The sequence below is a fragment of the Plasmodium inui genome (assembly GCF_000524495.1).
Source record: "Plasmodium inui San Antonio 1 unplaced genomic scaffold supercont1.7, whole genome shotgun sequence".
Taxonomy (NCBI): domain Eukaryota; phylum Apicomplexa; class Aconoidasida; order Haemosporida; family Plasmodiidae; genus Plasmodium; species Plasmodium inui.
This window is the reverse complement of record NW_008481841.1, coordinates 495,243-519,391: the sequence shown is the minus strand read 5'-3', so window position 1 is coordinate 519,391 and position 24,149 is coordinate 495,243. Positions and strand designations below refer to the sequence as shown.

The 24,149-nt window shown below is 40.9% G+C and overlaps 5 protein-coding genes across 5 annotated transcripts; 2 read left to right on the top strand and 3 right to left on the bottom strand.

The window, feature by feature from the left end:
- Positions 1-952: 952 nt before the first annotated feature.
- On the bottom strand, positions 953-2,308 carry C922_02144 (hypothetical protein; the record flags this gene model as incomplete). The annotated part of the gene is made up of 2 exons (XM_008817743.1): positions 953-1,965; positions 2,179-2,308. 2 exons carry the CDS (start codon positions 2,306-2,308, stop codon positions 953-955), a joined length of 1,143 nt encoding a protein of 380 aa, XP_008815965.1.
- Positions 2,309-4,749: 2,441 nt separating this feature from the next.
- Positions 4,750-6,742, top strand: C922_02143 (hypothetical protein; the record flags this gene model as incomplete). Its single annotated transcript, XM_008817742.1, has 4 exons — positions 4,750-4,828; positions 4,951-5,017; positions 5,152-5,246; positions 5,394-6,742. The coding sequence occupies 4 exons, from the start codon at positions 4,750-4,752 to the stop codon at positions 6,740-6,742; spliced, it is 1,590 nt and encodes a 529-aa protein (XP_008815964.1).
- A 547-nt stretch (positions 6,743-7,289) lies between these two features.
- On the bottom strand, positions 7,290-11,056 carry C922_02142 (hypothetical protein; the record flags this gene model as incomplete). The annotated part of the gene is made up of 2 exons (XM_008817741.1): positions 7,290-8,642; positions 8,861-11,056. 2 exons carry the CDS (start codon positions 11,054-11,056, stop codon positions 7,290-7,292), a joined length of 3,549 nt encoding a protein of 1,182 aa, XP_008815963.1.
- A 5,405-nt stretch (positions 11,057-16,461) lies between these two features.
- On the top strand, positions 16,462-19,284 carry C922_02141 (hypothetical protein; the record flags this gene model as incomplete). Its single annotated transcript, XM_008817740.1, has 1 exon — positions 16,462-19,284. One exon carries the CDS (start codon positions 16,462-16,464, stop codon positions 19,282-19,284), a length of 2,823 nt encoding a protein of 940 aa, XP_008815962.1.
- Positions 19,285-20,872: 1,588 nt separating this feature from the next.
- On the bottom strand, positions 20,873-22,747 carry C922_02140 (hypothetical protein; the record flags this gene model as incomplete). The annotated part of the gene is made up of 1 exon (XM_008817739.1): positions 20,873-22,747. One exon carries the CDS (start codon positions 22,745-22,747, stop codon positions 20,873-20,875), a length of 1,875 nt encoding a protein of 624 aa, XP_008815961.1.
- Between the last annotated feature and the right edge of the window lie 1,402 nt (positions 22,748-24,149).

Sequence of the window (24,149 nt, the reverse complement as noted above, 5' to 3'; positions counted from 1 at the left end):
ACACACATACGTACACATATATATACATATATGCCCGTACACATGTCTGCTCTGCTGCGAAAGGAGTAGAAGGGTGATGCTCCACAGAGGAAAAGTTCAACGTGGTGCAAGGCAATTCGACCAAGATAAACATAGAATCGAATAGAAACATCAACAAAGAATGACAAGTAACGATTTTAGTGTGAGTACATGCAAGAAGGGGAAAGAGGGTGCGACCGCACCTTCGGTCGCACGTTGCAGCAGAGGATCGATTGTATATGTGCTCACACACGTGCAGACCTCACGGGGAGGGTGACATTCCAATGAACACTTTTTTCACAACAAGACAGTGTAAAAACTGAACGAATTTGTATCTCACGAAATGGGATTTCTAGGTCTGCAAACGGGGATTTATTGGAATGGCGACGGTCACGTGGGCGCGATGTGTGTCCATAAGTGCGTACTTATGTACGTATATAAGTATGTGCTCTCGTTTATACACATTTGTACATACGCTAGTGATCACCTGTGGACGGGCGAGCACCATCGTTCACAACGCGCACAAGGCACGAAACATCATATGTACCCACCAGGCACGTACGTCATTAGGAATAAAGAAAAGGGGCGGCACCGCTAACCGATGTATATATATGCATCTATGCATGCATATAAATATCTTCATCGCACATAGTCCTCTTTAAGCGTAATGCCAAACTCAAAAAAAGGGGAACAATTTGCGGGCGAAATGAGTGCCTCGAATCTATACGCCTCATATGCTCCTGAATGTGCGCGCGTGAGTATACGTACCACCGTGCTAACAAAGCGGAAGTGAACGCACAAGCGCACCCGCACCCTTCCGAAGGTGCCTCCTCCGTGTATTCCTTACCCATGCAACGGCTCCTTACCCTCTAGGCCTGCTACCTCTTTCCGGGGTCTGTCCTTCTCCCCATCGTATACCAAACAGTACGAAAAATTAGTCAAAGCTGTGGGACGAAATTTTAAACATGTCTCCCCCAATATGCTCATTAAAGCGCAGCTTGTAAATTATCCCATTTGAACAAATAACGATAATGCAATTTTGATCATTTACAAAGGCACAAATGGAGGAAATTTTCTTCCCAGGGATTTTGTACGTTGCAAAGCTCCATTCGCTATTTAAGTAGGGATGACATGGCAACAAGCATTTCAAACTGGATTTTTTATTTTTGGACTCTTTTTCATAATTCAGTAACGCTGGGGGGGATAAATTCTTGCCCTTACATATAATATCCACTTTTCGTAAAGGCCTCTTCTTCTTGTATATAGAAAATACATGTACTGTATTTGTACTGGACGTTAAGCATAACCAGTTGTTATCTTCACTAATATTTAGTGAAAAAATTTTGGCATTTTTTGTACCCCTCCTAAATTCATTTAGGAGAGTTCCATCAAATGTATTAAATAGTCTTATGATGGTCCCCTTAGTGGATGAAGTGACTAATAATTTGCCATCATTGCTTAAGTTAATACATGCTATTGAACTGTCATGGGCATATATACTCAGATTTGTCTTAAAATTTATATAGGGTAATTCTTCGTGAATATTTTCACTGGAATTTATTTCGAAGATGTGTATATTCACTCGACCCTTTATGGGGGACAAATAGGCTATGATAATATTTTTATCGATATTGGACAAGCAACATAAACCTGATACATTTTTTGATGTATTTAATGTTTCCAATAAAATGATATCTTTAAGCCTGTATATACATAACTTATATTCCAATATTACCACGATGATTTCTCTTAGTAGCCTCACTCCAATGATATTGGATGAAAATGTTAACTTGGCTATTTCTCTCATTTGTCTATCATCCCAAATTATTAAAACATTTTTGGCCCACTTTCCTTTCTTATCATTTTTGTTCCCTGTGATAGCGAGGATGTTGCATCGGTACAGCATCTCAGCTAGGTACAGTCCATTCTTATTCCGGTCGGTTAAATCTGCGGGATGGGAAAAGATAAGTTCATCGGGCTGTCATCCACACAGGTTGCTTCCCTATGAAGGTGCTCACATCCACACACAAGAGGAAATTATTCCTGCTCACGCGCTCATTCGACATTACGCACACATAACAACGCGTATGTACTACACTTTTCTTTGCACTTGTCCGGTGTCTCTCTGGAAGGGAATGGGGCATGGGCCCACAGACTTACCTCTACTATACGTCTGAGTAAACGGATTGGTGTTGTAAATCTTAAAACCCTTTTCATTGGCCATACACAGGCAACCATAGTCCTGATTAAACGCTATATATCTGTTATTATCTAATCTCAACGACACCATTTTGCTTTTTTTTTTTTTTTTTTCTTACAAACAAATTGAACAGTAATGACGCGAACATACAACATGCGCGTGGCGACGTGCCAGTGGCATCTAGCGGCAAAACTGGCCTACGCGTATATGATGCATCTACAACAGGTAGGCCGTAGAGGCTAGTTTACCGTGCCGTCCGTATGCGTGGCGGCCTATAGGGGGGGTAGCAGCCAATTCTCCTACAGGTCAATACGCGCAGAAGCCAACATGAGTGAAGCTTATGCGCGCAAATACATATGGCACATAAGTACACCAGGCATCGACGGAGGAAGAGGAGGCGAAGGCTAAAACCAAATGGTTTTCAAACATATATTACTTACAGTGCCTCTTCTATAGCAATAAAGCAGAAAAAAAAAATTCGTTGCTTATTTTCTCATCTACATTATTTAAAAATTGCTCCTCCAAAAGTATTAGGAGAAGAACATATGTACAATCTTATAAATCACAAACGGTAAAAATGAAAAAGAAGAAAAAAAATCGTGTCATTACGAAAATGGGTTACTAAAACAATTTTCGAAACTTCTAGGGTGCAAGCCCGCCTCTCCCCGCTCAGTCAAAGATGTACATAAAGATGTATATGTAATACATTGCGAGAAAAAATAAAAAATTGTGGTGCAAAAGGCGTTAAATAAAGCGTCATATGCATTTTAGAGGAAGTAAAAAACGGCACAAGAAATGAATACAATGTTGCGCTAAAAAAAATCAATTTAGAAAGTCAAAAAATGTAAGCAAGATGTACGCATATGCATATGTACATATTATACATATGCATATATTGCATGTGAATATACGTAACCGTGTGGCGATGGGTGGCGCGCAGTCGACAACCGCTGCGTTATCGGCACGAGGAGCGTATGCGGTGAGAGTAGTGTATATATACGTGCGGACACAGATGGGAATCTCGGCGTGGCGCGCCATTGGTAAGTAATATAATGTATACTGTGCTGGGTCTGAAAGGGCTGCGACCGGGAAAAAATGGGAAGAAATAAGGAAAGAGGGGGGCTGGAAGGAGAAAAAATGCAGAAAAAAAACGCAAAGGCGAAAAAATAAAAACGTAAGAAATAACAACTGAAAAAGTGATAGATCAAAATGTTGGGACAGGATAAGTCAAGGCGCGAGGAATGTCACATTTTAATGTTCAATTCATAATTCACCAAAGAGGCACCCTTTTATAGCGTCCAAAAAAATAAAAAAAAAAAAGAGGCCTAAAGGGAATAATATGTTGTGTGCTATCCGTTATAAGCGAAGAAGTACACTTATTTACGCAGAACATAGAAGAACATTTTTTTTTTTTTTGCCCTCTGTATAGACTGCGTTTCGTTTTCTTTTATGATATGTCATGATATGACGAAGGTAAGCTCCAGCCATTACAAGAGTTGTGCTAGGCCAGGTGCATGAGAGTAGCGTGTAAGCGTACGTGCGCATAAGTGTTCGTACGTACTACCCATGTGTATAACTTTACATACACATTTTTACGCAGATATAAAAGTAGGCTCTGCTGCGGGTTGGCCGAGCAACGAACCCGTACTCGTTCTGCCGAAGCATTTATTTCTTCCCGTGAAGGGAAAAAAACATAATCCAGGTATCCCCATTTTGGCATTAATTAAAAACGTTTGTGTAATCTGCAAAATGCGCTAAAGTGTATGATGAAGTTAAATAGGAGCCACGAAAGAACCTGCTATGTTTGAGTTCGCCACGAATGGTAATGCGATTTATAACGGACGCCGAGTGTTTAATTCATGTGCATATGCGGAGCTCTATATGTGTGACTCTGCACGTGTGTAGCCGTCGTATGGACATTCCTCCTTTTTGCTCATTCACCAGAATACGCATTACAAAGAGCACTCTTATCTACTTTGCCGTATTGTCGAAAATTTGAGGCAATTATCTGTAGTATATATTTCCTTTTTTTTGAGTTAATTTTTTGGTCTTTTTGGTGCTTTTTTTTTTTTTTTTGCTCCTGTGCCCTTGCTTCATCCCTCCGCCCATACATGCGCCCTCCTCCAAATGCGTGCATGTAATGTACAAGTTCTTGTTAGACACTTGTGCACATGATGAAGTCGCGTTTTTGCCATACACAATTTTCTCAGTATGTCCCTTTTCGCAAAACGGTGAAATAGGACACATTTACCGTTTTTTTTTTCTTCTTTTTTTGCAGTTTTCTTATATTGTTTTATCTCCCCTTAAATGACCGCTGAATTTTGGCTCAGGTGTTGTACAACACTGTGTTATGTCAGTTTATAATTTTATTATTTTTTTTTTTTCCATGCAATAATCGCATTACCATCGTGAGAAAGGTTTGTCATTTATTGTGAACATTTTTTGTAAAAAATAAAGCCAAGCGAAGGAGCAAAGCGGCAAAACAGCATATGGGTCAAATAGCAAAACAACCACGGGAAACAAACTACAACATGAGCGTACTGTCCCTTTTTCACATTGGCTCCCCGTTTTTACGGACCAACTGCCCAGAAGAAAAAAAAATTTACGAAAGTAATCTTTCCAAAAGGGAGAAAATAAACACAAGGCAGGACTGGGTCCGCCCAATGTGCCTAGCATTTTTTTAAATCTCGCAATTCTCCCCTCTCCTTACGTTACCTTTTCCTTTTTTCCAGATTTTATTTGTTCCGTGTGCCTAGACATATGTCACACCCCAGTGGTGACAGTGTGCAACCACGTATGGTGAGTGGTGCAGATTTGTCTGCTGATTTGGCGGCACCTTTGCGATTGAGAGTTGATCTTTCGTCATATGTTCCACCCGTACATTCAATGTTCCCCCCATTTTCATGTACCCCCCCTACACACACTTTTCGCAGTTGCTACAAATGTTTGTACTACTCCCTGCTACACAAGAGAAAATGTCCCATTTGCAAACAAGCCATTCGAAATAATGAGTTGAAGAGACTAGCGGGTGAGAAAAATGACTCCTTCCATTTGCTACGCGGATGAGTGACATGCTTTGCTCTACATATGAGGTATCGAATTTGCACCATTTGAATAATTCATTTTGACGGGTTAGACACTTGGCGCATATTATCAACTGCTTCCACCTCTGCAGGAAAAAGAAAAAGAGACTATGAACAATTAAGAATAAGGTGTAACCTATGTAACGACGAACTTAAGATAAAAAATTACGAGAAACATTTACAATATTGTAAGTACAAAAGGTGCAAAAATTACATGTTAGGATGTGATTATTACGACAAAAGGAACAAATTAAAAGTGCACGAAGAAGAATGTGAGCATAGATTAATACGATGTTCAAGTTGCTACAGTTTATTTTATTATAAAAATCGTATTTTCATATTAACCCTAAAGGAAAAATATGAATTTAACGTCAGGTGTACGTACACGTATTATTCTTTTTACTACAACTTATTAATGAATACAAATTTTAATTTTTTTAGTTACAACAAGTATATGACGAATAAGTATTTTTCCTGTGATAATTATTTGTCAAGGAAGTTGTCTGTTTTGAGGAGCTTCCAACATACCCTTGATCGTTTTGTGTGTAATTCACCTCCTGGACAGAGGATCCCAACTATAGATCGAAGCAACGGGGTGCCCACTCAAAGTAGTGGAGCGTCTATCCAAAGCGAAAATAATCTCTTCAACAACGCAGTTAACAGTGGTCCAACTATTTCCTACAGAGGAAGGGCAACTGGTGCTTCCGAATTGGAAGTTGAAAGAAGTGAAGCTAATTGTCAGCGCTTGCTGAATTTCTCACCTCCCTCGGGCTGGGTAGCAGATGATGGACCAGCGCCCCCTCTCAGGACCAGTCGCTTGGCTAATGCCAACACGGGTGGAAGCGAGGAGGGAGAATCTGATGAAAGTGACAACTCGGGGGAGGCGGACAAATTGGAGGAAATAACTCGCGCGAGCCAAGCGAGCCAATCCAGCAGCACGGACCACTCAAACGGCTGCCGCCGCTCAAGTCATTCACACCGCTCAAACCGCCCACACCGCGCAAACCGTCCACGCGGCGCCAAACGGAATGACCCGCCCAGCGGTGGAAACAATTCTAGTGAGGAAGAATCTTTGAACATACTGCCCCTGAGGAAAAATTTCAGTTTCAAAGATAAAAGCAGCAAGGACATCATGGTCATAATAAAGGAACTGTTCCAATTTGATAACATAGACATGAGCAACCTTTTTGTTCACGATGACGAGGAGTTTCTACTATGCGATAAAAATTGCTTTAAGAGTACAATTAAAAATCTTAAGAACGAATTGGAGAAGTCCCTCGTGCTTTTATATTTTTGTTGTTGTGTGGGTATGCCTGCGATGTTCACACTTGGCTGCATGAGCTACATCGCGACCAAGGGGCTATTTAAATTCTCCTTCTTGTTGGCTAGCACGTTTATCAGTTTTTCGCAGCGCCTTTTTTTTAAGTTTTTTTACCGTTAATGGGTTGCGGAAGTTCTATCACCGGAGCGTTAGCAACGCGTCACGAAGCTATGGCGCTCTATTTTTTTTTTTGTGTTTGCCTGAACCTCGAATTTTTTTGTATGTCTCTTTTTATTTATCATGTTTATTATTTAAACAGACGGGAAAGGAAGGGGAAAAAAAAGAAAATAATAAAAAAGCAAAAACAGACGAGCAAGTCCCCTTTTCGTTCGCCATGCAAACAAAACACGACAACTGCTGTCTCCAAATTATGCATATAACGCGTAATGGTACAAAAAATGAAAGAAATTGGGGTCGCGCGCTGCGGCGCAGACAAATAAATGCATTCACGTGGAAGATTTTACGAAAGGGTGTTCCACAAGGTGAAGAAGAACAGTCGTATGTGACGCGGGGTAGGGGGCACACACACACAAGTACTATCCCCTTTGGGCACACCTAAAAAAATGTCGAAAATGCCACATTGCTCATTTATTACTGTAATTATCATGCTACTTTCCTGGTTGTGCCCTTTTTGGCCCCCACAAAGGCACCGCTGCCGTTTCCCCCCTCAACCCATCATTTTGATGTCCCCCTTATAATAATTAATGTTAATTAACTCAAAGCACTTGGATTTCTGCAGCGACTGGAGGTACCTGTTTTTATGCCTCGGCGCGTAGCTATTGTATATTTCGAAAAAGCGCTTGTAGTCATTAATTTTGCAAATGTCTGCGTAGTCAATGTAGGTGATTACGCTGTTAAGGAGGAAATTGGCAATGTAGGCATATCTGTGGTTCACGATGAAGAAGGAAATGAATTCCATCAGCTTGTTAAGGTATAGGAAGTAGGAGTGCTCGTTTTTGTCCTTCATTTGTTTTAAAAAGAGCACGAAGTTTTCATCCCGGTCGGGGTTACCATTTTCGCAGTTACCCTCCTCGTGATGGTTTCGCCTCCCCCCGGTTTCACCTCCCCCATTCTGCTGAAGTCCTCCCTCTTCAAAGGAAACCGACTCGTTCGACTCATTAGGTATCATTTTTGACAACTCCTCGTAAATGTAACCTTGCAGCACATCTGCATTTTCCAAATAGTTGTGTATGCTACCAACGATAAGGTCGTCATGGAATGGTTTGCTCTGCAATGTGCCGTTCGGGGGCCCTGCCGTATGGCTGTCCGTTCCCCCACTGTTAGAAGTATCGTTAATGGAGTCTTCCCCTTTTGTGTCGCTTTTCGCAGAAACGGAACCGGGATGACTATCCCTTCCCCTCTGGGTTATCTTCCTTATGCCATACTCATAGTCAAACTTCTTTAAAAGGTGCAAAATGGAGAAGGTGTAATAATTTAGATACGTCTCTATAACGGTTTTGAATTTAAATTTCTTATTAAGCTTCAAACACATGAGCAAAGATTCGTTTGTTTTGCTTTCACTTATCAAATTTTCCAGTTGGTTTTCGTAGAATAAGTGTTTCCTCTTTTGCAACATGTTCTCTGTACATACCTTTGCACTAACGTTTTTTAAGAAGAGCAATTCCCCATTTAGGGATGCAGACGCGATGGTATCGTTTCCGCAGTTTTGAAGGCAAAATATTTTGTCCTTGTGGTAATTTACAGTAAAGACTTTTTCACAGTTCTTTATGTTCACAATGCTAATGTTCCCATTGCTGAATGCATTAACCATGCAGTTATCATTTAGAATTAAAATTTTCGTCAAGTTGAAGTCTAGACTCTGGATGCTTTTCACGCATTCGAAGTTGGTCAGATTCCATATCCTCAGCCCATCATACGCGTTGCTGTACAGAATGTGATCCGCCTTGGAAAACTGAATATTCTGAACGGGCTTTTTGTGCCCCTCCAGCGTTTTTATGAGCTTGAGATTTGCGGCCTCGAACAGTTTTATCGTTTTGTCCTTGCTGCAGGTGGCAACAATCTGGATGTGGAAAGGTACACGAAGGGGTGTAAAATGAAAGAGGTATCAAAAAAGGGTGTTAAAAATGTACATCGTGTGCGCAGAAAAAAGGATTCCTTTTTGTTGTTTTTCCCTCGCCGCGTTGGTAGAAGGCATATAATGAAGAACATAGCTGTGGAGGTAGAGCTTCTCAGAAGAAATACGCTCCGGCACATGCCCTTCTCCTTCTTCTTTCTTACCTTGCAGCTGTCAGATATGGCCACATCGTTTATCGTAACTTTGTGTGGATAAATGGTGAAGTTACTCTGGAAAGTCTCCTTGTCCTGAAAAAAGTCATCCAGTTTTCTCTTTTTTCTTTCTTTTCCGCCTTGGATAACATCTAAATTGACGGTAAAATTCCACAGCTTCAAACTGCTGTCCTCACACACACTCACGAGGACAACTCTGGGAAACCTTCTCACATTCACGTCAATCGAATTTATGGTATATAAATTGTCCTTGAGTATGTAAATGCAATGATTGCTTCTTAAGCTCCACACAAAAATGTTCTTATCATTGGACCCGCTAAAGAGCAGTTGATTTTTTTCGCTGAGCTTTATGCATGACACGACGTCTTCATGGCCTATGAGTAACGTTTGCTGGATGAGATTTTCCTCAAAATTTAAAATTCGAATTATGTTATCTCCTGTGAGGACCACAAACTGGTTTTCCTTTAGACTTCCTCGAGATGCGTCTTCCAGTGCCAATTCGTCCTCACCACTTGGGGAGTCATCACCTGGTTCTTCTTCCCTGCCTACAGAACTTAACAGGAGCATTTCAAATATACCCTCAATTCTGCAAGCGTAATTTTTTATCATCTTGAAATCTCGTAAGTCATAAATTAACAAAGAACTATCTTCCCTAAACACATGTAATTTATTTTTTATGAGAATAAATTTCTGTACATTACTTTGGTTAGTTAATGCTTTATTTTCTTTAAATTTGAAAATGATTTCTGCCGCTATTGGGTTGTAAAAAATGAAGTTTCCTTCTGCGTCATGCGTTAGGATTAACCATTTTACATTTTCATCGTTTATTATTAGCTTGCTTCTTTTTCTTTTGAAGATGCTCGACGGAATTATCAGCGCGTGGTTTATGTCGTTCACAAGGTATATCTGCTTTATGGGGCTAAGTGAGACTACGCCGCTGTTTCGGCTTTTTTTTTTTTTCTTCTTGTTACTGTATTGCTTCTTCAGGGCGTTGAATTCTTCTTCGTCCTGCGCGTTCAGAAGGCTCAGATCCCAGACGTTCATGATTTTGTCATTGCCCACTGTGATGAACCCGATGAGCTTTTCGTCAGCAGCAGCTGCGACTGGGTTGCACTCCTCCGTTGCTGCTTCCTCTGGGTTGCACTCCTCTACGGCTACTCCATCTGGGTTGCAATCCTTTACGGCTACTCCATCGGGGTTGCAATCCTCTGCTTCTTCTCCTTCTGGATTGCACTCCTCTACCGCTACTCCTTCAGGGTTCTTTTTATCCACCTCCATCACGGCGGGCTCTCCCTCCTTCTGCTCCCCCTTCGGGGCTGCCCCTCCCTGGACGGCCAGGAAGAGAAAATCAATGACTCCACTCATGTGATCCTCGCACGCTGCGACCTTCTCTCCCTTTGCAAAGTCATAAATGAAAACATTCTTTGTCACATCGGAGCTCATGATAAAATTTCGATACATTCTCAAGTTGCTAATTCGACTGTTGTGTATTCGGTAGGAATATTTTAATTTATAGGACCTTAAATTATAAACGTTAACTAACCCATTGATGTAGCCAACGAGTAACTGTTTGCCTCCCTCGTCAGAGTACCCAAAGCAGGTTACAACCACATTCTGTGATTTCCAAACTTTCTTTTCTTTTAAGTGAACCCAGTTGTAATAATATGAGTATGCACCCTTGTTCTCCTCCTCCGTTTCATCATACAAGTAGATATCGTTCTTGTCTGCACTCTCTTCCCGTTCGCCATTCACATCGCCATTTACATGGCTATTCTCTTCATTGTCGCCATGTGGCTCATCCCCCTTCGCCGCCGCCTCGTTCAGGTGCAGAGCGTAGTGATGTATCTTGTTGTCGTCCGTCGAGAGAAACACACCTCCGTCAGCGTAGTACACGAGTCTTATAGAAGTGAACAAAGATATGCAATGCCTGTTAAGGTACTTCTTATGGGAAATCTCCTTCACGTCATCAATATCGACGGAGGATTCCAGGACGCACGTGGGGTGCATAGCATTGTAGAATTTGAAGCTGTTACTGTTGCCACCCCATTCATTTATCTTAAAGCAGTATATGTTATCACCACACAGACTTAAATACAGCTCGTGCTCCTTTGAATAAAAAACGTTTTTGTCCCCCTCGTAGAAGTCAAAAAACTTCTTCTCAATTTCGACATTTGTAACGATCGCCATTGGCACGAGGTGGGGCAAGCAGGAAACGGGAGGAAAAAAAAAAAAAAAAAAAAGGCTATAAAACTTTACCACATAGCTTAAAAAGGTATAATGCCAAAATAAAAGCCGGTAACTGGTTGCTTCTTCTTACTCATGGTTTTATTTTGTTTTTTCTTATTTAAAAAATTTCAGAGTTTCCGACGGACCGTCTTACGGTTGTAAGGTCGTATGTATTATATACTTCCCGCTCTATACTTAATACGGGCTTGGTGTTGTTGGCCCATTGTTATTTGCATTTCTTCGATTAGCCACATTTGGTGTTCTTTTAAAAAATATGCATAACCGCGTCGAGCGCATCTTTTTTTCCAGCAAATTGTCACGAAAAAATTGTAACGGGTATAAAATTATTCTGCTGATCGTCACGGGCACAATTTTATCCAAATTTGCTACATGTTCCGCGAAAAAAAAAAAAAATGTCAAGGGTAACGGGCATAACGTCAACATGTGAAGGGTGCCGTTCTGTTAGGCGTTCTCTTATGAGAAATATTTTCTCTTCCACAAGATGATTCTTTTTGCGACTCTTGACTGAATGACCAAAGAGTGATTTCTCTTTGTGTTACTCTTTTCTTGTCATTTCGTTTCCTCCTCCTCATATTTTGTTTCCCCCTATCCCTGGGGGAAGGCACAAATTATCCACAACGTTGGTTAGCCCCGTTGTTCCGTGTTAAAAAGGAATACGTATACATGTATATGCCTTCTGCCCGCGCTTGTAGTCGACTCTTTTTATGAATAAATTGCACTTTGGCAACATATTTTCAGTCATTGAAGAGATAAAATCCAAGGGAAACTTTCAAAAAGGGAAACTCCACCGCTATTTTAGCATATCCAAATTACGAACTGACGAGCATTGAAGGAGTGGTGGATTCGAAATTGCAAACATGTCTTTCCTGTCCGCGTGTAAATCCCTTCACTGGAGCGATTAGCCTTTGCAAACGGTTTGCATGCATGCCATTTGGCTTATTTTTCCAGTCCCCTTTTTGTGCGAAACGAAACCAACATGTTTTTAAAACTTACGCGTGAACGTATGGGTGTCAAAATATATCAAAATGGAGAATACATTTTTTTTGTGAGGGGAAAACTAGCACTGTGGCAAAAAATGCACACAAACGTCTGCATTAAGGTGTAGCTTCCGAAAGGGTACATTTCAACTGTGCCATGCTGGATCTTTTATAAGTATAAGGTTGACAAAAGGGAAAATCCCTATCACCCCACGTATTTTACCACCTGCACATTTGCACGGACGATGTTGCCCGCAAAGAACAGCCTCCAGGGGCTGTGGATCCAGGATCCATCCTGTTTAACCATACAAAGTTTTTCTTTAAAAAATAAAAAAAAGGTGTAGGAAAATTTTTCAACAGAACAGTTGCAAAGTAGGATTTAAAAAAATGTGCAGCCCTTCTTTAGCGGCCAACTTGTGCACATCGATTTTCTGTTCCGGGGTAATAAAGAGCACATGCTGTGCTACTACATTTCGCTTCGTGCGGTTTGCAAAAATTTTGCCTCCATTAACTTATGCGTAAATGGATACCCACATATAGAAGGTCTTTCGTGTGGGGTGCTTTTTCGCAGGCGTGCTCCCTTCCGAGCGGTATGAACGAACGCAACTGTCATTTGGAGCCCCTCTTGGCGTATCCTTATGACGGTATAATAACTATTTTGTTTCCCTCATTGCAAACAAAGTTGGTGATCCGGCAACAATTTTGCAATTCTTGGAGTGAAATTATCGCCAATGAAAAAGCTCCCATAAAGGGTTATCATACCGTTTGCTTATTTGTGTGTATGCATGTGAGCCGCTTATGGAGGAAGGCGTTTTGCCTTCAGTGAAGCCTGATCATCGGGCAGATCAGCTGCCTCGGAATACCAGCATCTTGTTAAGGCTACATTTGAGCTGGATATCTATATGTTGTACGTATCATACACATCCCGATTGCTCATTCGTGTGACATCTAGTTTTTTTTAAAACCCACGAGAGCCTCTAACCTTTTTAAGCTCACGGCAGCTTAGCGAAGGCGATCGCAAAATTACACATATCTGTATATATATAGCTCAGGGCGCCATTTTGTGCTTCAGCTCAGTGTCCCAAAATATTGCTCCTTTGGTGTTATAGCAACAGCAAGGCCCCATGCTGGCATCGTGTCAAAAAATCAAGATGACCCGGAAATGCAAATAGCGAAGGTGGAGCAGATAACACAACAAACATAGCAGTGTACATTTTCAATGCTGCTCATTCTGCCTGACCCCCAATTTAAGGGCAATGGGATCTTAGCCTTGCGCCCATTTTGCTGCCTGCATAGGTAAAGGTATCGACGTTGTGCTTGAAAAGAATATGCATCAGGCAATCACGTGAACAATTGCTCGTGCCACGTACATGTACTGTGTATTAGCCCCACGTCGTGATGACGTTATATGAATATGCTTTACCTATGCATGAGAACGCGTCGAAATGACAAAAACGACTGAAAAAATGGTAAAAACAAAAAATAGTAAGCAGCATTCTTTTTTGCCAAAAAGCGATGAATTCAGGGTTGAAACTCGTTTCTATTTATTTTAAAACAAGGGTGTGTTCTGTACAGTTATGCATTGTATGTATATTTTAAATAGTATATATTAAATCATTGTACCTGTTTTAGCTTTCTTTTCTTCTTTTTTTTCCCCTTTCCTTTCCTTTCCTTTGTTTTTTTTCTTTTTTTTTTTTTTTTATTTGCCTCTTAAAAGTGAGTACAGTTGCGAAAAAGCGGAAGCATAGCGATTCTTAACCCACTTCGTCGAACATACCACCCATGTGAGAGTTACAAATATGTGTCACTTCCACGCGTAATGGTATCAACGCACGAAACAGCGTTTAAATGCTCTCGTCGGACGAAATAAAAACACAAAATTTTCCCCCAAGACGACAGGTACCTATTCGTGCAACACCCGTATGCCTATATTTATGCTTACATTTATATGTGTATCAAGAGTTCCGCATCCTATACATGCCTGTACTCAGATGTTTGAAGCCTTATAGGCACTAATACAGGTCACACCTCCACAGAACGTTTTGTTTGTACGTCGAATTTATTCATAGTCCCATGGCTTGTTAGGCATTACTTGCTGTGAACTGGCGCACAATTTGTAACGCAAAAATGTGTCCTAAGTTAATTTGTACACACCATCGCCACGCTTACACAACTTAGTGTGAATTCTTCACACACGTAACTAGGTGAAGAGGCCAACGTACTTTACACATGGCGGGATTGTTTGGCTAAGTAAGCATACGTTGAGTTAGTGAATGAGTCAGAATATGCAAAAAAAAAAAAAAAAAGAATTATGTATAAACGTTCCTGTTTTCCCATGACAACCCTAAATGTAGAAACTTTTTACCATGTCAGCCCCCAATTTTGTTGTATGTTATAATGAAATCTTAGACGTCCTCAAAAAAGAAAATAATATCAAATTTTTGTTTGGTCTAAAACAGAGACGCATTGTAAGTGCTTTGTGGACTCTGCCGAGATTGCCCTAAGAGTGTGTCATGTGTATGTCCAGTTAAAAAGGAGTCCTCTCAGAGGATGCGCAGTGGTTTGTCGTTTCGTATGCTTTATGTACGTATACAAGTACGTACGTCCCTGCGTAGCTTTAGTACATGTATATGTGTACTTGTCTGTGCGTGTACACCTGACATGCGCGCATGTGAATTCGTGTTAGTGTCAGCGTTCGTGTCCGTGTTCGTTTTTTCGTTTCACCCAGAAGAAACGCCTTTCACTCCTACTTTTAAAAACACGTGTGGACACACGTAATAAAGCATTATTCGATGAAATATACACGCAGAAGTATGTACTTCAATGTTACTTTCCCCCAACAGGAAAGGGGCGTCAAAAAAAGGCAAACACTGTTAAATAATTAACATGTTTAAAAGTGGATTTTTTTTTCCCAGTGTATGTGAAATTACGTAAATTTCTGCTACAGCTTTCTTTTTCCTTTTTCCTTTTTTTTTTTTTCCTTCCCCCCGGCGCGCCTTCAGCTCGCATTTTGCTCATTCGGACGCCTCAGGATTTGTTACGCCTATTGTCAAGTTTTGTTCCTCACCTTTACCACATTATCGTCACTATCATTGCCAGATCACCGTGGCCATCATTGCCATAATTATCTTATTTTTCCCCATGCTGTTCGCTTTCCCCTTTGTCTGTATTTCTTTGAAAGTCATCTGTTGAACATAAACATTTCTGAAGCATTTCCACTCGCGGAAAAAGAAACAGAAATAGGGGAAATGTATGTGCGATATTCTCACGATGTGTTACAAAAAGTTTTATGCACAAATGGCATGCGAGTAAAGGGGGGCATTTGTGAACAAAAAAAAAAAAATCAGACATGGGTGAATTTATGGACCCATGCAAATATGTACATAATCGATGTGTATGCGTGAGCTGCTGTATACCGCGTATTGTGTGCATATTTTTGAAATTCGCACACTTTTTTTCTTTAACCATTGTGTGAACATTTCACATGTTCCGTATACGTTTGTACGTTTATGTATGTGTACACGAGTGAGCACTCCTTTTGGGCGCTCACCGCTACCCCCACCATCCCACCCACTGGTTTGTAACAGAATTGGACATATGTTTTTAAATGTACGTGTTATGTTTTTCTACACACGTCTTTATGTGCACAAAATGTTATAACGTCGGACAGGCGCTACACTGTTATTGTTTTCCGACATTTTCTACTCGCTGGTTTTATCGTAAAAGTTGTTTACCGTTTGTGGTAGCCGGGTGAGTGTAACCGTTTCCGATTTTGTCCATTCCTTTTGCTGTTCATGTTTCACTCTTCTCTTCTGTTCTCTTCTGTATTTTTTTTTTTTTTTTTTTTTTTTTTTTTCTTTTCTCCTTTTTGCTGCCCGTTTTATGCATACCCGATGGGTTTTTATAAAAATCTTTGAATTAACACTTTAATGATTTTTTCAAGCCCAATTTTTGAACAGTTTTTTACAACTCGTATGGGGATAACATGCATTTGTCAGAAGATGGACTGAATGCAAATCGAAGTTGTGTAAATATCGTGCGCCTACACACACCTGCACACGCTTACAGAGACCTATACATTTCCACATTTATGTAGGTCCCATAAGCGTACCATTTTGGGAATACCCTTTTGTGGTCTTGTAGACTAGTGCAGGGTCGTACGTTCTTATGCACACCAGTTTGTGCTGGTGGACCTTTTATCCGTCGTTAGCGGCCGGTGAAGGGGTCTAACCATTTCTGCCCACACCGCACAGGTACGTACGCAAAGGTATACCCATCAGAATACATATACATTGGGACGGTTCTACTGCTACAGTACAGACCGCCGTGCACCCCGTATGACAAAACGAAGTGAAACGGAACAAAACAATGAACAGCATCGATGGAATAAACGATGAAGATAACACAATATGTTACCATAACTTAAGAAAAAACAGGAAGCAGCGAAGCTACGATTTCGAATACTTTGATGAATCCTTAAATAGGCAAAAGGGGAGAAGAAGGGGCAGAAAGAGAGCAAGGAAAGCCCTAAATGATCCAAACGTAATTAACAAAAGTGTAGACTCTACAAATATAGATGAAAGGGTTAAAAGGCCGCACATTAGGAAAAAAAACAAAGACGCGAATGTGCACGAACAGGAAAACATAGAAAACGAGAAAAGTGAAGAGTACATTTTCCACAAAAATGAACATGTGGAAGATAACAAACTGAACAACGTCCAGGGGATACGCCCCAAAGGAGGAGGAAGAAGAAGAAGAAAAAATTTTAACATGGACAAAAGTATGCAGTTACTTAATTCAAATGTGCCCCTCAGAAATAATAACATAAAAGTTGACCGCATATGTGAATATCTGTCCTACGAAACGAATACCACATGGAGGTACATGGGATCTACTGTTAAATTTAGGCTTATAGATGATCAGCAGGAAAAATATATTTTTTTAAAAAACATGAAAAAGCATATCATATTTGAAATAGTTAAAATTGCCATGTTCGCCCTACTCAGGGTTAATCTGAATGACAATAACATTTACACCATACACACCGATATGAATAAGACACCCTCTAGGGAGTACCCCAATAAACGCAGTAATACATCCAGGGGAAAACGCGCCTCGGGGGACAAAACCGCAGAAGGTAACTACATCGGTAGTGTCTTTCTCCCCAGTGGGACAAAACATCACGATAATAACCCTCGCAATAGTAATGGCCATATACACTGCAGCTACTACTACTACAGCACACATAGGACAGGCAGTGGTGATAGTTCTAAAGGGTTAAGGCGCGCTTCCAGCCATGGCAGCGAAAGAGGGCAGGTCCATCAGCGCGACAGGGATATCCATCACAGTAATTATAACCACATCAGCACACGCGTTACTTGTGGGAGTGAAAACAATTTGAGGAATCAATTCCCCAGAGAAAGTGACATGCCCCCCACCTGCACCTACGCGCATTATGACGTGATGGAAGACATCCATAAAAGGCTACAAGAAAAAAATGACATACTAAACCAAGGCGTAACTGTATCCGAAATTCTAGACTTTGTAAAAGAAAAATATGAGAAGTATTACGAAAATGTTAAACAGTACATTGTGACGGCACTAAATATTTATTGTGCTTTAAATATATTCAAGCTGATCAGAAGAGGAAGGTATGCCATTTGTAGGTTCGAGCATTTCAACATTTTTAAAGTGAAATATTTTAAAAAATATTTTAAGTTTTTTTATAGCTTAAAGGGGGAAGAAGAAATTTTGATGAACGTTAAGAATTATTTGAAATCTTTTTACTATGGCAAGACGGTACGGCAACTGAGGGCAGCAGGCCAAGGAAGGGGCCGTCGGTCGAGTCCGAAGGGAGGTACAGATAAAGGTGCATGCGAAGGGGCATACGAAGGGGCATACGAAGGGGCATACGAAGGCGCAAATGAAGGTACACATGGAGGGGCATACGAAGGCGCAAATGAAGGTACACATGAAGGGGCAAATAAAGGTACAAATGGAGGGGAAAAGCAGAAGCGCTGGACGAGCCCGCGGACGAGTGTCCGAATGAGCACCAGAACGAGTCCGCGAACAACTCCTCAAACGACCCCCCAACCAACTCCCCAAAGGAGCCGCAAATCCAGCCCCCAGCCGAAACAGAAGCCGAGCAACCAGCCCGAAGCGTGCGCGCAAAACGGGACGATAAAGGAAGAGCCGAAGAAAATGAACAACGATTCCCCAGAAAAGAATAAAAGTATTAAGCATGAAAATACAGCAAGGGATATTACCATCCTGGTCAATAGTGTAGAGAGTACAACGATGGACAGAAGGAACAGCAACGTATCATTGGCGAGTAAAACATGCAAGTCAGTGCCTGATGGGGATAAAGACAACCCCGCTATGAGCGCACCTTCGAACGAAGCGAACGGCATTCGGAAAAACAGAAGCAGAGCGAAAAATAGCCAAAAGGAACCAAAAACAAAGGAAAAGCAGAAGGAAAAAAAAAGAAAAGTGAATAGCACTTTAGCAACACCTCACGATGAAGAAAAACTAAAAAATGTGTGTATCGACATAAATAAAATTAATGTAAAATGTATCAGAGTGGTATACGGCATGAAACATTTTTTCTGTTCCTACGATACAAAAGAAACAAATGATGAAGAATTTGAAATCATCAAAGTTCAAAAAAAATACGACATGTTGAGAAGGTCCAGCATTGCAAACATGAATTTAAGATATAATTTTTTTAGTGGTTCCAAGAGACTGCAAAGTAGAAACGTAGTGAACTACAATGATGATAATTACGGCTCGATGGGCACCAAAAATCTACTCCTAAGAACTGATAATAGCATGAATATTAATGTCAACCTTAATAATGACGAACAAATGGGCAAGCAACCCCAGTACGGGAAACAGAAGAAACAAAATTACGAAGATGATGTAATGAAGCATGAAAAGTACAACTCTATTAATTTCAACATCAGTTATAAAACGTTGAGGAAAAAAATGATTTGCGTTAGACACTACGTAATGCCCGTAAAGAAGGAAGAACGATCGCATAAGCCAAGGAATGAACTGAAAGGAAAGGATAAACTTCCCACCGTTTCGAATGACAGCTTGATACAGACGTGCTCCATAAATTCAAACATGTCAAACGTTGTCAGCGTCGACGGTCTCTCCTCCATGAATTGCGAGAGCCACTGTTCGCAATGAAGGACCAAAAAAAGGAAAGAAAAACAGGGAGTCAATAAGGGAGTAAATTAGTCAGAAAGTGGGACAGTAACAGGATACGTTAGTAGGAGAGTAAGTTAGTATCAGCCTAGGTTAGTAACAGGCTAAGTTAGTAAGAGAAGACTAAAACGAAGACAGGAATGCCAACCCCCAGGGGGGAGATACCTACCAGTTTTCTATTTGCACACAATCCTCTTGCGTTCAATTTTGTCGGCAGCTTTGCCAAAAGGACTGCAACAGAGGAGAGAAATATTGTAGATCGATAAATGAAACGTCACCCACTCCCCACACATAGCAGTATCATTTGCGGTTTATTCGCACATATATGAAAATAAGATTTTTATCGTCATTTTTGGGGGGCACATCTAATTTGAGTAAGCCTCCCGCTAGGCCGGGGGGATGGTGTCTCTGAGCCCCGCCCCCAATATGCCCCTGTGGGCCGTGGAAGACGGGAAGAAAGACCTAATCCGTAGATTTGTTTCAAATTGGGATCCAAGCTGAAGTGTCAACCTATATGCAAGTGAAGAAGTGTGCTGGAATGTGCAACCACGTTACTTCGAGCGAAGTGGGCAGGTCGCGAACAAGTTGTAATGGATTTCCAGTTCGGGGGGTGGGTGCGGCACGCTTCTGCGAGGAACCGAACAGAGGAAGAAAAGGCTGTTCATATTGAGAAAAAATGGCGTGACGTAGCCAACCAGGGCGATTATCCAACCAACAGGCCTATCCAACAAACGATTTGCGTCTTAATTGACGTCACAATTCGCATCACAGTTTGCATCACAGTTCGCTGCTGTTTTAAGTGAAGCGACGGAGTCCCATCCGTCTACCCATAGGTGCATGCCCACTTGTGCATACACGTTGTCGCATTTAACTATGTTTCCTTTCAATATCACCATTTTGTCTTTAAGGGAAATCTCCATTTTTGTGTATCCCTTCCCCCAAAGGAGTTAAGAATCACCAGTTGTTTTATGCTTCCGTCCGTTTTATTTATTTTTAATGAGTCTAATGCTTTTTTTTTCTTTTTTTTTGTAGTGATCATTTTTTAATGAAAAGCATTTCACTTCCATTCATTTTTGCCTTTTATTTCAATGCTATTCGGTAGACCATACAAAAAAACTTTTTTATTTTTCACATTTGATTCCCCATTTTTTTATTTGATGTTTTTACGATGTTTCGTCATTTTTGCACACACTCATTTATTTTTTACTGCGTCCCGTTTTGTTATGCTTTGTTATCCTATGCTCTGCTATACTTTGCTTCTTTTTTTTTTAATCGTGCTGGAGAATTCTCCCCCTGTGCCTGTTCTTCCCGCCTCACTTTGCATTTGTCCATGCAAAATTTTAAATTCACGTGTATTTGTGTTTCAATGAACTGAAATGGTGTTGTTCATAGGATTTTTATGGTAACTGTGTAAGCGCGCATACGAATCGGTCTATGGGTCGACTGCGCTTGCTATGGGCCTAGATGAACGGCTTAATTTTAAGTTGAAGATTCGAATTATAAAAAAAAGAGGACGCGCAAAAAGGCAACGGTGCAACAGCTCAACTGCTACGCAGCCGCTACACAATAGCTACGCAACCTTCGCTTTGTAAAACGAGGGGACAGCGTGGAAATTAACAAAAATGTAGACAAGTGCTAAAAAGAGGGCGACCAACAAAAAATGGAGGTAGTGGAAGATGTAGGAAATGGCCATGGAAAAGGTGATGATGGCATTCTTTTGATAAAAATATTTCTGCCCCTTATCGTGTGAGATTTTATAATCCGTGATGAGAAAATTGGAGTCGGTGACAAACGGATTGACAATCATCTTTATGTGATTAATGAACTTCCCCACCTCGTCCTGGTACACAAAAAACTTCATAAATTTGTTAAGGCTTTCATTTAGGTGGATAATTTCTTCAGTGGCTATCATCTGGTAGGTATACCTACGCACATCATTGTGCATGTCCCTTTGATTTGAATTTTCCTCCTTGGATGATTTTACATACACATACAACGCCTCGAATATATTTCTGATATGCGCCGACACCTGGTCTGGTTTTATCTTCTTCTCTATCAAGGGTGTCTTATAAATAAAGCTTAACATCTGCTCTTTTGCGCTTAACGTAAAGCTGTCTATATTTTTTAATTCGAAATATTCATGCAACCTTGGCAGATGTTTGCTATGCGTTTTTATTTTTTCTCCCCTCAATTGGATCTCCATTTGCAGATTTTTCATCACCACTCCTTTCAGTATATCGTAAAAACGCTGCACATGATCCGGTGGTAACTTCTTACTTTGGTGAATAAAAAAATTCACATCGTTCAGACTGTCCAGAGTTAAAACGAACTCGATGTTTTCCCTAAATATGATGTTCATCGAATCAAGAAAATTATCTACGCCAAAATAATAGTTGGCGAATAAGAATAGGATGTTGTAGTTGACGTCCTCATTTTTGTAAACATGGGAAAATAATTTTATTAATTCCGTCATGGCAATCACCCGTGTATTTGTCGCTGTGCTATGGGAGGGGTGCGAACTTATAATGTTAAAGACGTTGTAATCCACCGCAATGACGATTGTTTTCCTTTTCGTAAAGAGAAAGGTTTCACTATTCTGGATCTTACTAAAGAGGGAGTTAATGTGAATATTATCTTTACTTAGAAAGTAGAAGACGTTTTTCGCACTTATTTTGTTTCTGTGTTGATTTTTCGACAGTGGCATGATGCTCACATTTCTGGTTAAGTCGAAGAAGCCAAACTTGGCCTTGTAGTTTTGGTAAATGCGCTCCACCTCCTTGTTGTTTTTTACGAAATAGACCGATTGGTTTAGTTTAAATTTTAGCAGGAACGATTGGGTGAACAGAATTCGCCTCTCCAGAAGATCATCGCTGATGAGGTTGGCGCTGCTTTGGTCATCGATGCTCCGGTTAGCAGTTCCACTATCAGTGGTGCCGCCACTCCCGAACGCCAGCCCGTTAACTCGCAGGTACTCCTCCCTTTCTATGTACAAATCCTCCGGCACCACTATCACCACGCCATTGTTATTATTTCTCGAAATAAAGTGGAGCAAGAAATAAAAATTGTTAGCATGCAGAATTTCGTACAAGTATATAATCCCAGAATACTTAACCAGCTGTCGTGAGTTGACATACTTACTGATGGTCTGCATTTTTTCCTTCACCAGCCTTTCAATCTTTGTTTCGTCATCCACCTCTAGGAGATCATCTATCGTGGAATTGTCTCTTTCAAATTTGACGTCTTTGTAAAGGGTCAGTATGTTTATCAAATTGCTTTTAATCATATAATTGCTGGACCCAACATACACGTTCCTGTTTGTCATTAGGTGAATCAGCGGGTACGCCTTCGTTTCGTACAGTCCATTAACCAAGCCATACTTAAAGAGGAACAGAAAAAACGTCAGAATGAGGAAAAAAAAGGACAAGCTCCTTGGGAATGGCTTCATTGTTCCACGATCCTATTTCTCTTCCTCTACAGTGATGTTTTGTATGGCCTGTCAGCGCGCATGAGGGTTACACCGCTACGCCGCTATGCCGATCGTCGCGTACTGTGCAAGCATGAAGAACGGCTACTGTGTCGTAGATATCTCAGCCGGTACGTTTATCTCATCATTGGGGAAGTCTCTCCTATTTCTTATTTTACGTTTTTTTCTTTTTCTCCTTTTTGGGAGGGACGGATGCGAAAGCGCTCGTTCAGATTTCTCCACGAAGGTAAAACTGGCAAGGGCATAGCAAGGCAGAGGAAAACGGCACCAGGCGGGGAGCCAACACGCAGGCAAAGGGGAGTGAGCAAATGGGCAGGTCAACGTGTGGGAGAATAAGCAGGGCAACGAATGGGAAAATAGGAAGCTAACGAATAACCACGCTGAACAAGGGCAAAAAAAAAAAACATTCATTGACGATTCAACATTTAGAACGCCAGTAAAGGCGCGTCATACAGTTGGAGCAGCTCCATTGAAGTGGAGGCACCATAGCGTTTCCCTGAAAAAATCTCTTCAGAAAATACATGGACGCGTTATTGCACTGATGTGGAACAAACTGGCGAAATATCATCGCGTTCCATCGCCTAGGAATGACTATCCTCTGTATAACGTGTGGGAACAGGTAGCGAATGCGCTCGTACTAATGCGTACATATGAACTTACACAATGCCTTCTCATTTTCTATAAGATTCTTCCTGAAAATATGGGAGAGAAGCACAAATGGGTAAAACATACACAGCGGCAACAGGAGCTCCTCACTTAATCTCTCACACCCACGACATTCCGTTATTGCAACCCTCCCCCCGTCCTCTAATTTGTATATTCCCTTTTTACGGAGTTTCTGGCAAGTCACTACACATTATTGTAAAAAAATTGTAATAATGATAATTTGACAGAAAGATAAAGAAACAAAAAAAAAGAAACAAAAAAAAAACGCAGATTAGCCTGGAAAGAGACTTCTGAATGTTCGCATTTAGTGAAAGTACTGATGCTCTGTAGTATTATCTGCCTAAGCTAGGAACACATAGAGGACGCATAGTGTTACACCATTTGGACGCTCTCCCAAAATGGAAAAATACCCCTTCATTACAGTTGTGCGGTATCTATAGACTGAAAATGAAGCTACAAATGAGCGAGCGGAAATGTTTAAAAAAAAAAGATTTTCTTCCGCTTCACATTTTCCTTCTTTATCACAAAATGAAATGAACAGCAGGTGAATTGCCCACACGTTAGCATTTACAGATGTGGTAGCTGGGTGAGCTTTCCTTTCCGGAAGGAAGAGCTGCTAAAAATGGGGGGGGAGAAAGGTTACAGGAAGGAAATATTATGAACCTCTTCCTGCTTAATCGCCTACGGTAAAGGGAAA